The 14,665-nt window shown below is 39.8% G+C and overlaps 1 protein-coding gene across 1 annotated transcript; it reads left to right on the forward strand.

The window, feature by feature from the left end:
- The first annotated feature begins 3,137 nt into the window (after positions 1-3,137).
- On the forward strand, positions 3,138-11,260 carry LOC124131346 (phosphorylated adapter RNA export protein-like). Its single transcript, XM_046494565.2, has 5 exons — positions 3,138-3,236; positions 4,296-5,154; positions 6,368-6,459; positions 6,866-7,002; positions 7,308-11,260. Exons 1-5 carry the CDS (start codon positions 3,162-3,164, stop codon positions 7,648-7,650), a joined length of 1,506 nt encoding a protein of 501 aa, XP_046350521.2. The 5' UTR covers positions 3,138-3,161; the 3' UTR covers positions 7,651-11,260.
- The last annotated feature ends 3,405 nt before the right edge of the window (positions 11,261-14,665 follow it).

The following is a 14,665-nucleotide window of genomic DNA, read 5'->3' on the forward strand; positions in this document are numbered from 1 at the left end:
TTGAGTAGGAATACCAAACTTCGATATCTATCCTCAAGATAGACAATTTGATAATCAAATAGTTCACACACAGTCATAAACTTTAAATAAATAGTCCCCATCCTCTAAACCGCCTCCGTGGTCTGGTTGTGGAGCGTCCGCCCGGAGAGCGGAAGGTCGGGGGCCGTGTACATAGTCATCCGGTAAACAAATCTGCCATAATAGTTGAATAAGTGTGTTTTTGTTTTCATTGATTAACATATTCGCGCCTGTTATCACGAGATTTATAACGTCACGATAGCAACACCTGCCAGTGAAAGATAGACACGGAAATCTCCGTGATGCTATAAAGCTAAAAATAACATAATTTGAAAGGTGAGTTCCATGTCAAGTAAAGACACGTGTTCTACAGTGTCACAAGAGTATTCACCAACATTCTGAAAACAGTCGCCGAAACACTCCCACCCAAAAGCCCCAAAACGTGTTTTTTGTCTTTTGCCCGCCAGTTTATGTCTCTCGGACAATGGTAATCTTTCAAATAAAGTGAGGAAATCGGCTTCACACATTTTACCTATGTTACCTTTACCTATAAGAAGTTACATAGTCATACGTGACTTTATAAAACAGCATGCTAATATCTTAAGTTCAGACAGGGTTTTGTCTCTTTTATTTACATATGATATATTTTGTGAAAATTATTAGTTCATCCGTATCAAGAAAATGTTAAGTTATGGAAGAAACGAATGGCCAGAATTTAAAATGTTACACTATCCGCGCGTATTACATAAACGTTTCCAGGCTGACCCCAATTGTAAGAGAGAATATACACTGATGTGATGCATGTAAATACATCTCCATCGAATAACCCTTCCTTGTTTGTTTCATTATTAGAAGCCACCAAACATATTTTGCTTTACCCGGCAGCTTATGTAGGAATACTTTCTCTTGTCCAAATGGTAATATTTAATTCCCCTTAAGTTAAGAACACAGTATAATTTGACAGAAGACTTCGAGCTTGATAAGTTAATTTCTTTGTTTATCAAAGGAAAATATATGAGTAGTATTAATATGGCAGTCCTAGACGAATTCTGCGGTAAAATATTCAACATTCTGCGGTAAAATTACCAAACTGTGCGGTAAAATAACCAAACTGTGCGGTAAAAACAACCATATCCACCTAAGTTTTTTTATATAACTCATTTTTCGAAAAATCGAATCCGAACCCGAAGCGAAGCAATTCCTCAAACGGTCACTAAAACAGTTATCATTGCATAAGACATACAAATATGCAAACACTTCTGCATAGTGTCACCGATATTTCTTTTTGGTTAGATGTAAACTTAGTTAATGTTATCAAGACACACCACAAATACGTTTAAAAGTGAGAATTTTTGTTTTAAAGATTCGTTTTATGGCAGGATTTATATTTTTTATGTTTGAATCACATGTTAAAGGTTTGGGCATCATTTGGGAAAACAATCGATAGAAAAGCTTGGAAATCATGAACATTTGTGTATTGATTGATATTAAAAAGATGAATTCCGGGTTTGTCTAATTCTGCGGTGAGTTATATTTTCTGCAAATCTGTGAGGTGACGATGTGTTACGTGATCGTATACGGAGAGCGTGTGTACATCCATCTGTACGGCGGACATCAACCAAACGTCAGATTTTGTTTGTTTGTTGTTTTTAACGTCGCACTCAGCAATTTACCAGCTATATGATGGCGGTCTGGAAATAATCCAGTCTGGACCAGACAATCCAGTGATTGACATCATGAGCATCGATCCACGCAACTGGGATTCGATGACATGCGTCAACCAAGTCAGCGTACCTGACCACCCGGTCCCATTAGTCGCGCCTTACGACAGGCATGGGTTGCTGGTGATCAATTCTTACCCGGATCTTCACGGGTCGTTCCAGATGAACCGATTCAGAACATGTGATTTTTCATAAGCATTCCCCATTTTCACAAGCGTATTAGCTGCGTGGTCCCTATTCAACAGCTTACACGAGTGCTCTGGACATTATGCATTCGCACTATGAATCTCGCACCACGCATTACTAACTACTAACCCGGATCTACACGGATTAGATTCAGGTTTTCCTGTTCCGTGGTTATGAAGCCGACACGTAAGAGGACTCGTGAAACTGTCGATAAAGTTAATTATTTATTTGAATATCTCCACTCGACTGCTTGAAACTACACTTCAGAAACATCAGTGTCTATTTGAACGTTAAACTTCATACATCAAACGAACATGATACAAATAATTTCCTCAACTTTAATCAATGTAGTGAAATTGGCTCAGAAAGGTCCACCAAAAAAGATTGAAGGTACGACAAAATTACCAATGAGTGGAAACAATGTATTTAGTAGTGTCCAGGCCCAAATAAAACTCCAGCTGATTTTGCGCATAAGACATATATTTTGTTGTTGTAAATGCACACATAAGCGGTCATTTTTGTGTCGCGAAACTAACAGCCTATCCAATACCAATATTTAGCGTTCGCTATTGAAAACGAACAGATGTTGTTTGTTATTCAACGCCGCATTTAGCAATAGTCCAGCTATATGGCGGCGGCATGAAAATAATCGATTCTGGACCAGACAATCCAGGGATCGATATTGTGAGCAACGATCCACGTCGTCGGGAACGAGAACACAACCAAGTCACCGAGCCTGACCACCGATCCATTCTAATTTGGAATCCACACGAGGTCGTTTGTAATAAATGGAAAGATTAAAACAGTTTACACGGCACAAAATTGTTAATGCTGCCAAACTCGGACGAAGAAACACGTGGTCACTTGTGTCCGGAAACCATATAATTGATAAACGATGTCCTTGACAAAAAAAAGATAAAGTCTATGGCACATGGATTAAGCGCTTCTGAAATATAGAACAAACAGTTAAAAGGATCGAACTTATTATACATTTTTCATCAAATATATCTAACTGTATACAACATGTAATGCCGGTCTAAATGTTAATCCTGTGAATTTCTGTGTTCATCTATTTTGTTATCATATGACGATCGAAATATAGATATAAATGTGAAGTAATTTTGTTCGCTTCAAATCTTAACATGGCTGAACGGAAACTGTCGATGTTATCCGATTGTACAACGAAGGGGAGTAACTCTAACGGTAAGATAAACGACCGGAAACGATCGTTGTGCGATGGCGGACTTAGAAGAAGGTGAAATAGCCGACTCTGACTCAGAAGTGCCTGCAGCTGCTGTCACAGGCAATAACGTGCGTTTATATTTTTGGATTACATAAGCTGTCGTTTATGTTCAGTGCTTGGTCGTCGCGTATCATTTGGTTAACTTTGCACTGAAAATACGATTCTTCATCTGCTGTTCACATATGCACGTGACAAATGAAAACAATGCTGACTGTAGCATACTACCACCAAATAAAATGCTTGTCTACTGCTTGTTTACAAAATTCTGGGAATGGATAGTTTAAAACAACCTGTTCAACATGGTTCAAAACAGTATACGAACATATATGTTCGCAGGTGGACGTATGTATTGTAAGTGTGACGATCCATATACCGTATTATACTAAATGACAATGGTTGCACCAAGCTTATAAGCAAGGTAGTATCTGAAAGCATTGTGAAATGTCAGTAAAGGTTTACACACTGTCACAACTACGTTTATTCACTTGTGAATAAGAACGGTGATTATTTCACCCATGTAGATTAGAGTGACATGGACAAAATGGCTGATATTGTCTTTGTACCTGAACAAAATTGGATGTTCAATCCATCATGTTGCTTATATAATCAATCACTGGATTGTCTTTTCAAGACTGTGTTATCTTCAGGCGATTGTCATGGTCATATGGTTGGAATATTGCCAAGTAAGGTGTTAGACAAACAGTAGTAAACTACTAGTAGATGAGTGGCCACAGACAATTTTATTGCTTCGTTCACTTAGAACTGAGAATTTTGAAACCTGGTGCTGATTGGCTAATTATAAAGTTCACTTGACGCAATGATGTTAATGATGTTTTTGGTGTGTTCAGCACACATCACATGATTAGAGCATGTACATGTTATCATGCTTATGCTTATCATCCCATCATCATGATCATGAAACTAGTTTTGAATGAAATATTGCTAGAAGCAATCTCATTATAATCAGATCTTTTACTCTTGTATGCTTTGAGAGAGAGGGAAATCTGTAAACCAAATAATGAACAAATGAATGCTTAATCATTAAGATCATATTCACATTTTGCACTGTGGGCATACAAAATTATGATTTTCAGATTTGATAATATGGATATTATTTGTTTCTGCAGGTGTACAGTTTTGGTCAATCCTCATCCGTGCCATCTAATCTCAACCAAGCCAAACCACAGGGCTTCAGCTTCTCACGGCACAGAGATTCACCAACCCCAGCTGACTCCTTTGGACACCGTAGTTCTGCAAGGAATGGTAACAGCTCCGATGACTCAATTGACACCAGTGATGAAGACTCCCCTTTGTGGAACTGCAAGAGAACCAAATACCTCAATAAGCTCAAAATGGAGGGGATTGATGCATCCAGGAGTCAGTCCCCCCTGTTCCTCAACCCCTTGCGGGACAGACACAGATCATCACCAGTGCTTCAGTCACCCCCCAAGAAGAAGACAAACAACATCTGGGGCTCTGTGCTGCAGGAGCAGTCTCTGACACAGAACATGGTCAGTTTCGGTGTTGACAAAGAAGACTCTGATGACGACCTTGACACTCAGGACCGTAATGTAGAGAGTTATAACTACAAAAAAGCTCGTGAAGATCCGAGACCTTTTGCCCGTGAGGAGGAAGATGAAATGGATAGGTCTGACGATGAACTATTTGGTGGGGTGGTAGATTTAGACCCAGATGAAGATGCCAAGAACAGAGAGAGAAAGAAACGGAAGCGGAAACGTCCCGTGAAAGACAGAATTGGTGATCAGTCTAATCTTGATAGGTTAGGGGAGAAGTTGATGCATGAACATAGACACAAATCCAAGGGGTCAGTCAAAGGCCGTCTTGGTTCAAACTCAGGGAAATACAAGTCTAACTATCAAGGGCCAAGATCCAGGCCGAATGTCAGTGTGTCAGAGGAGGACCCAGTGCCAGTGGTTGTAGATGCTATTGTGGAGGTTCTTGATGAACCTAAAATTGATCTCATAAGTATGTGCTTTGAATCTTCATTTTCATGAATAACTGGATAATCTTAGATATTAGCATGATTAGTTCTAGTATCAGAGTATTACTGACTTAGATTAAAAGGCCATGGTATGTGGAAATGGGTTTGCACTGATTCTTCCAAAAGAGATGCGAATGTTTTATTAAGGCTGAAAGTAAACAATGGACTGAAATACATGGAATAACTATGAGGTTGTTGTTTTGTGAGAGGTTTATTTTAGAGCATACCCTTTAGAAATCATCCTTCTAGTTAAGGGGTTATGAACATGGTAGATATACCCTTTCAATCAATCCAATTAATTTCCTGTTCCTGTTCGTCGAGCCGATTCCAGGGAAACTAGGTCACCCAAAACCCAGATTTATTTGTAATTATGGGAAGAGCTCAGGTTGTGAGGATCAGGTTGTGACCTAGCTGATTGTCATCATGCCCCAGTGGCATTGATTATTGATTATTGATCATGCCACCAATCACTGGTTTGGAATGGTTAAGAACAGGCAGTGGTCAATCTCATTAAAATCAGATGTTAGTCCTCACTATCGCTAAACAAAGATCTGAGGACATCCCATTACGGGTCACGTCAGAACGACCTTTCATCCGACCAATCAAAGCGTCGCTTACCAGATCATGAAAGTGATGGTCGGAATGTGTTTTCTAATCATGCAACCTCGAAAACGATAACACAGGGTATTGCGAACGCCAGTTACTGCGCGTATGACTGATTCCGTCTGTCTCTCGTTTCCGTGGTATACACATTTGAATAGGGGAGGCATTACATAGTACGTGGGAAGCACTGCCATACAATCTCAATCATATATTAAGTATTCCGTTCGTTTGTTCAGTTTTCACAGTTTTAATTGAGAACTGCGTCAACATATTTTTCAAGCGTAGTCTGAAATGGAGGTCGTCAGGTTGAAACGAGTGCGGTAAAGCTGTTGAAAGCTGCTTTTTAATTGGCTGATGTCGACTTCTTGTTAGTTGTTTCAGTGGTCGGTCAAAGTTCGTGAAAGGTCGTTCTGACGTGACCCGTAATGGGATGTCCACAGATCTTTGTTAGCGGCAGAATCACCAGAAATTAGATCTGATTTTGATGAGTTTGGGCAGTGGTGGGAATGTTACTGACTGTAAAACAACATTCACTCACTAACTCTTGTTCTTTTGACATTGTTTACTGGTAATTTTCCTTGTTCTACTTTCCAGCTCGGATTGTGAAGCGACTCGGTCAGAAGAAGAGCATCCAGCTCCTCCGCCAGACCGAAGATGTAGAGGACCACGGGGGAATGCTGGTGAAGGTAAGAATAAAGCTGTGCACACCAGGGATAGACACCATAAGTCAAGTCCAGTTTGTCTGCAGCTCATTAAGGACTAGTGGTTTATGTAAAATCACCAGATGTTGATAGAAAGCAACTAGACACTCTGGATTTGTACAAGTCTCAGACTAACAAACAATTGGCAGTGTCTAACTCTAGAACTGCATTGCTCATAAAACTCATTGCTCATAAAACCTTTTGCCGTGCCAGCGTCTGTTTTTCAGGGTTTGGGCACGGGTGGCCCAATCATCTAAGGCACTGCATTTTGCTGTGCAGAGTTGCATCCCTTGGGCACGCCACAAACCTGTTATTGTGGGTTTGAATCCCAGTTCACCCCCAATGTTTTGTTTTGTCACACAATCTCCATTGTGTTGTGTCTGTGTTGCAGGATGGTAGTCGGCGCCGTAGTCCCGGTGGGGTGTTTTTACAGTTGTTCAAGTCGGACTCGGACGTTACAAAGGCTGACATAGACTACGTCTTTGAGGAAAATGACAAGATGTACATTGAACATATCAGGAGAAAGAAGTCAGTAAATCTGTACTGGAATGCAATCGCATCCTGTTCACTTATCCTTGAACAATTAATAAAGAAATCAAGCCTATTTCTTTAGGCATTATCAATATCAGTGTATCATGTTTGACTGTTTATTGTATTGCTTTGCAGAATAAAATACAATACAAGAAATAGTTTTGAAATACTGGTTTGATTGATATTACAGTGTTTAAAACTTTTTTCTTTGTAGTTTTGTAGAAACTGAACAATACTATTACTAACTCCAGTTCTTTTGACCAAAAATTGATATACATTGTTTGACATGGTTGTTATTTCAGTGCTGAGAAGAAAGCGAGGAAGAGACGGACACGCCAAGAGAAGAGAATCCAGGAAGCACGGCAGTTAGGTGGCATGAACGGCGAGACATCCAACAATAACCACGAACGCCAAAATAACAGTGCCAGTATGCAAATGGACCCTGACCATAGTAACGGTTTCCACAGAGAGAGTGACAGTGATAACAGCAGTGTGTCAGAAGGGGAGTTAACTCCTGACACCTCCGGTGAGAGGGAGCACCTTAACACTGGCAGCCATCAGGGAGGCACGTCCCTGGTCAGTGGAGGGGAGGGGGAGGAGGATATGCTGACCATCACTGTGGATGAGGAGGATACAATTGAGTGAATGATTCTCGGCCACTAGCACAACGTGGATTAGTATGTGAATGTTGTTTTCCCCACACCTTGACATTGATTCTCAGTAATTCACATCTTTAGACTGCCTGGTATGTCTGGCCTGTTACTTTTGACATTTGTTGTGAAGGATACTTGTAGGCAAGACTGCAGTTTACCCTGGTTTACCAGACCCAGCGATATATAGCGCTTGGGTAATCAGCTCTGCCTGTGGCTCTCACTTCACTGATCTTATGTGCATGTTCGATCATTAGGGTTAGATGTGTTAGGGTCACTTAGCCCTTGGATCCCCTTTCTGTTCAACATGATCAAACAAAGCCACAGTCTTTATAGTTGAGTACCCCTTGCAAATGAAAAGCCCACTGACGATCCTTACGCTTATGTACCACTTTCTTATCATAAGGCAAGTTAATCCAATGCAATCTGTAGTAAAAAGTTTCAAGTTTCGCAGGGAAGAAGTAGCTACCGCACAAATGTCCAAATGTAACCAATTGGTTGATCACTCGATAAACAAGCACTAACTTTTTGTGTTAATTCCTGTGGTACCATGTTTATTTCTTGGCTACATAAAATGTTTCAGCCTGGACAGTTTTTAACCCTGCCTGCTGAATTTGTTTTAGGCACTGTAAAGAAGCTTGTTGATGTCAAACATTTGAGGCTACATTAAACATAGTACAGATGAATCGACATTTTCCGCATTTACTTCTGACATTAAAATACACATTATTTTCAAAATATATCCTGACATTTTCAAACCTACAGGGTTAAGACTAAAGCAATCACAAAATTGTCAATTTTCTTGAATTATCGTAAATATGTGATTTGTGCCAGTTAAATTCAATCATCAAATCTCCGATATCATTGAGTTTGAAATCATATATTTTGTATTGGCAAACACCAAGGGTGGTTAGGCCTGTCCAAGCTTCAAGCTGGCATTGCGAGTCAGATCCTTCTCTACTTGTGTAGTTCTCTGTAATGGGGCACACCAGTATTCCTCTGTTCAAATATTGAAGTACATTTTACAGTACATTTGTGTTTGAAATAGTTTTAAAACACATCAAGAGTCTGGTAACCTTGGTGACCTGTAAGTGTTGTCCATCTTCAAAGTTACCTGCCCACATTCAGACATTATAAACACCGGGGTATTGAAAAATTGCAAGAAAATAAGAGACAAATCGTGTCTTGATTCAGTTGAAATATTGCAAACAATCACTTGAGAATCTACAAGGAGTATTAATATACATAATAAAACTGAATACATAAATAATCTTAAATTTTTAAATTCGGGCAGGTGGAGCTAAATTTCATGCCGCCCAACAAATGTTACAGCCGCAGACAGGCAGTTATTGTGAACACTGTTGAAGTATGTGAGACAAAAATGAAAGCATGGCAGTATTATTCCATGTATTCTTGCACTAACAAAATTGAGATCATGCAAGTTTTTCAATGGTTACTGGAACATGGAACATTTTTCCACCTTAAACTTTTCATTAAGAACAGCATCAGCATTAACAGGAGTTTAAATCACAGCAAGGACGTTTCTGCTTGAACATGTTGAACACATCAAAATAGAATCTGGTAAATTGTCGTGCTTATTGTTGATAATACTTGAGGTTCAAGTGGAGTTTAAAATAGCAAACCAATATCTGTTTGTAAATCAACATTGCCAGGAAACAAATATTCAGCCTGATTTAGTATTGAATATATATATGTTAGAAATAGCATAACCATGGAATTAGTTGACTGAAATAAGGTCATATCGCTTTACAAATGAGTTAACCTGGAAATGTGAATGAGGTACAACTGCCCACTTTTAGTAGACAGGACCTATAAAATTTCAGAAATTAGCAAAACCATGAGAGGTGTTATGTCAAGTGTAAGTATTGTCTGTGGGAATGAACTGTGTCCCCTTGAATGTGTGAGTAGGGAGAGGTGTATTTTGTTGTGGTTTTAAGTGGGCAAATTGAGAATCAGTTTTGTTCAATCTCATTAAAATCAGACCTTAGTTCTCGCTACCGCTAAATAAAGATCTGAGGACATCCCATTACGGGTCCCGGCAGACCGACCTTGCACGATCTTTGACTGACCAATAGAATGGCCAATCAGAAGGCAGCTTTCTCGTGCTTTACGGCATTAATTTCAAATTGGCGACTACGCTTCAAACATATTTTGAAAAATTCTCGATTACAAACTTGAAACCTAAACAAAAGAACATTGTGGAATGGCTAATGGAGGTTCTAGATTGTATGGATTCAGTCGTTAAACCTGTAACTATTGTTTGGAATACCCCCTGTTAAAGTTTTCGAGGTTGTATCACATTCCGACTGTCACTTTCATGATCTGGTAAGCGACGCTCTCATTGGTCGGATGAAAGGTCATTCTGACGTGACCCGTAATCGGATGTCTTCAGATCTTTGTTCAGTGGTAGCGAGAACTAAGGTCTGATTTTAATGAGATTGAGTTTTGTTTGTCTTTGTTATTTTTAAACTCGTGTTGATCCAGCTAGGTAGTGTCGAGTCTGCATGTGGTGTATTCTGTTCAACTTTGTGAAGGTTTGTGTTGTCATAATATTCCACCCAACATGGAACACCAATACTGCTGATGAAGGCGACCACCTTCACGTTAGTGATGTGTGAGGCATGTTTTTCTATCTTATTCATCCAACAGCAGGAAAATAATATGTATCTTTTGTTTCAATCCCAGAACAGATCAGAAGTTATTGCTTATGTGAATTTTATATATGTCTACAATGTTTTTGGCTACATGGGTTCATTGCATACGGGCTTGCATGTATGTCACGTTACCATGGTTACTTTCCCTGACTGAAAGTAAAAAGGTCAAGATGATGGCTTGCTTGTAAGCTGCAGATTAGCCAGAAATAGTTTCAGTATTCATTTTTTTAGCCTTGTTTCCAGGTTATAGTAACCATGGTAACAGAGAAATTCTTAATTCTGAGTTTTTAAACATGTCATTGTTGTAACTGTGAGGGTATTCATTTTATTCATTCTTATTAGTCTTGTTGTTATATCTGTTAACTTAAATTTATCATGACTATCACATAACTTGTCAGGGAGTATGTAGCATGTCAGGTTCCTTATAGAGGACACTCTTACTGTCATACAGTGAGTGGCTTTCCTTTAGCAACTATAGAAACTGTATGATCATGCCTGTTTTTCATGAGTGGAATAGGTCCCCAGAACCTCCTTAGATCCCATATGGATGAGAATCCAGTGATTATGTTGTGAACGCCACACTCAGCAATATTCCAGGTATAGGATGGTGGTCTGTAAATAATCAAGTCTGGACCAGACAATCCAATGTTTGACATCACGATCATTGATCCATGCAGTTTGGATACGATGACATGCATCAACCCAATCCCGTTAGTCGCCTGTTACGACAAGCATGGGTTGCTGAGGACCTATTCTACCCCGGATCTTCACGGGTCCAGTGGTAATGTGATCTTGTGAAGTACGTGTCATGTTACATGTTGTAAACACGGATTGGTCTGTTGACTGTTTGTCAGGTCAAATCTGTTTTGACTGATGCATTGTGTTGCTGATTATAGGGAACGTCCACTTTGGCTCCCCTTCCACAAACTGTGCACAAACTGAAAACAATGCATCGTTGTCAGCATGTGGGCGTTGTGGTGGGAAGCCTGTTTAAGTGTAGATTTGTGCACTGGGCCAAACATGGTATGCTTTGTATCAGGGAGAAGTACTTCAGTATATATTGTATGATACTGTAGTGTATTTAATAGATCTCGTATTGAAATAACTAATTTGTACATGGAAACCATTGGTCAATGTAGATTATGGGAGATATCAGAAAAAAAGTATCTACTGGGCAGAAATGGGGAGATTTACCTTGGCAAGCCAAGATGAAAATACACTTCTTAAGTAAAAGAACACCCACAATTGGAAGGCTGTGGGTTGCACTACGCACCAGCCATGATAGATTAACTATGCCCTGAAAATATCAGGTGTTCTATAACTTTGGAGTAGTATATATATTGCCCATATGGTTACAAATATCAAAAAGTTTATAAAAATCGTACGTGCACTCGTGCAAGTAGCGCTTCAAGTGCATCAGTGTATTGTTTCCAACTTCTGGACGGCATAGTTGACATCTTTCAAATCTTTTGTGATGTTAGGTCGGAATGACATCACACTAGAAACGTCTTAGCTGAAGATTGTGGACGTCATTCGACAATTGTGGTTTTCTATGGCGGCGGTCATGATCAGTGCACTTTTCTAAAGGGGAGCTCAAAAGGATTAAGAAATTGGTAACAGAGAGACTATTATACAAGCATGTGTGTCATACGAAACTTGTGTAAGAATTCATGTATTACTCTCACTCTGGACTGACACTCGTTTTGATAAATCAGTCTCCATATATGTTCAAAATGATGAGGGGGGCATGGGTGGCCCAGTCATTTAGGGTGCTGCGATTCGCTGTGCAGACCTATGCACCTATGATTGTGGTTTCGAATCCCAGTTTGCCCCGATTATGTTTCTAGGTTTGTCAGCACCATACCTGTGCTCGTGGGTTTCACCGAAGTGGTAAACGTCTGAGACCTGCATCACTTCGGGCTTTCCTCCCACATTAAGCTGACATGCCGTGATATAACTGGAATACTGTTAAACGCGGTGTTAAACCCAAATTGCTCACTCATAATGATGTTTTGACATGATTGAGTTTGATAGTTTCCACCTCTGATTTCAACCTGTGTGTTGACTCTTTGTGAAAGAAACTTGACCTGTTACAACATGATCTCATTCTGCAAGGGATGGTGTGTAATGCATACACTGCAGATGAAGCAACTGCGCTGGAGGAACAACTGGGAACATCGCTGCAAACACCAAGGAAATCCCATCTGTTGTGATATGAACACTAATAAATCCTGCTCACTTATCTATGCTAACCTGAGAATATTGTAACATGGCTGTGCAGGACTATATTTTCACACATTGCATTCAGGGGAGGGTTGCTACCGTCACTTGCTGTGGAGGCTGATTCCAAGTCATGCATTGAAACAATTTCCAAGACATAATGTGAACAAGAAACATAAACAGTGAAAAGCAATTTGTATCTTGGTTATGAACTTTCCCTAATTAAATTTTGAGATTTTTCGGGTGTATATTTTCGTATGTTTTGTATGATTAAAAAATCTCAAAATGCAAGATGGGCTTGGTCCTTATTTCTCTTGTCTCAGCGGCCTCCGAGTGCAGAATTCACCATACACTGTATTCACACCTGGAAACATCAACCCTTCCTTCATCCGCAAGGATCCAGGGTGTTGCATCTCCTTTCTATTATGATCAATACCCTGGGCCCCATTTCGCAAAGCAATCGTAACGCTACGACTATCGTAACTCCTATATTTAAACATAGACTTAAGGTCGTAGCGCTATTATAGATTTGTGAAACGGTGTCCTGAACCTAGTCACAACCATAGCTTTTTCTCCAACAGACGTCACCTGCTCCATCTCTTATCACCAACAAAACAATCAAAATGCCTCTTCTGATTGAGTTTGGCTGTGAAGAAGCATTCAACTGAGAATATATACTCTTCAACTAACATCTAGTCTCTGAAATGAACATATTTTACATATAAAAAAAACAGTTTATGATTATCATAGTTATATAATAAAGAGGCGCTCAGGGACTCTTCATTTTCAGATACTGCGTGATGTTGCATGGGCTGTATTGGACATATTTGTTTCAGGGTCTGTATGCCAGACTGATATACCCTGGATAATTGATTATGTCATTTCTCTGTTCATATCCCAAACTTTCATGTATCCTTCTAAATATTGACATATTATGACACTGATCCCATTTTTATAAATGTGTAGGATACCACCAATTATTGCTGAAAATGTGGTTCAAGAACATCATTGGATTGTTGCTTGTACCGAGTCATTTTTGATGCAGAAAAACAAAGCAACTGAACTTGTCCAATAACCTCTGCTTTAGAAAGGTCATCAGGTAAACAATGTCAGTTTCTGTACAAGTCTATATAGCAACTCATGCTTGCCGTAAAAGGCGACTATGCTTCTCATAAGAGGCGACTAACGGGATCGGGTGGTCGGACTCACCGACTTGGTTGATGAATGTCATAGTATCCCAATTGGGTGGATCGATGCTCATGTCAATCACTGGATTGTCTGGTCCAGACTCGATTATTTACGGACCACCGTCATATAGCTGGAATATTGCTGAGTGCAGTGTTAAACAACAAGCAAAAACATTTTGGAAACAAAATGTTATTGAAATATTACACTGGAGCAAATATCACGAAGCTATTACACTAGTTAATTCTTCACCTGTGGGTAACATTAAATGTTATTAAAGAGGGGGGCAGTCGGGTAGCCTAGTGGTTAAAGCATTCGCTCGTCACGCCGAAGACCCGGGTTCGATTCCCGACATGGGTACAATGTGTGAAGCCCATTTCTGGTGTCCCCCGCCGTGATATTGCTGGAATATTGCTAAAAGCGGCGTTAAACCATACTCACTCACTCACTTATTAAAGAGGATATAAAAAAATGGACATGATTTAGCCTTCAATGTTTACACACTTGTAGAGAACAGTGCAGGGCGCAGCCTACAGCCAGCCAGCCACATCATATAGGAGTGTGATGTGACAGTGTGGCACAAGAGTCTCTGTACCTAGTTGTGTCCCTTCATCATGTAAGGATCTGCTGAATTGGTGTTGGGGAGAACGCCTTCGGTTTAGATGTTAACAGATTGTACTTGTTTCTCTGTCCGACGCATGCCATTACAGGGAAAAAAAAAAATTGGTCAGCTCGTCAGTGTATTTTGTCTGTGTGGGGTATCCATGTTAAACTGAGACATGGTATTTCAGTGATCTAGCACTATAAAACTTGCATTAGTCCAAGTACAAGCATGCATACACACTACTTTACAAGTGCAATAATCTTGAATGCGACATTAAACCCCATTTCACCTTTTCTGTGTGTTCGACTCCCAGACTCACCTTGATT

This window comes from Haliotis rufescens, unplaced genomic scaffold, assembly GCF_023055435.1.
Source record: "Haliotis rufescens isolate VD_foot unplaced genomic scaffold, xgHalRufe1.0.p SCAF_1, whole genome shotgun sequence".
Taxonomy (NCBI): Eukaryota; Metazoa; Mollusca; class Gastropoda; order Lepetellida; family Haliotidae; genus Haliotis; species Haliotis rufescens.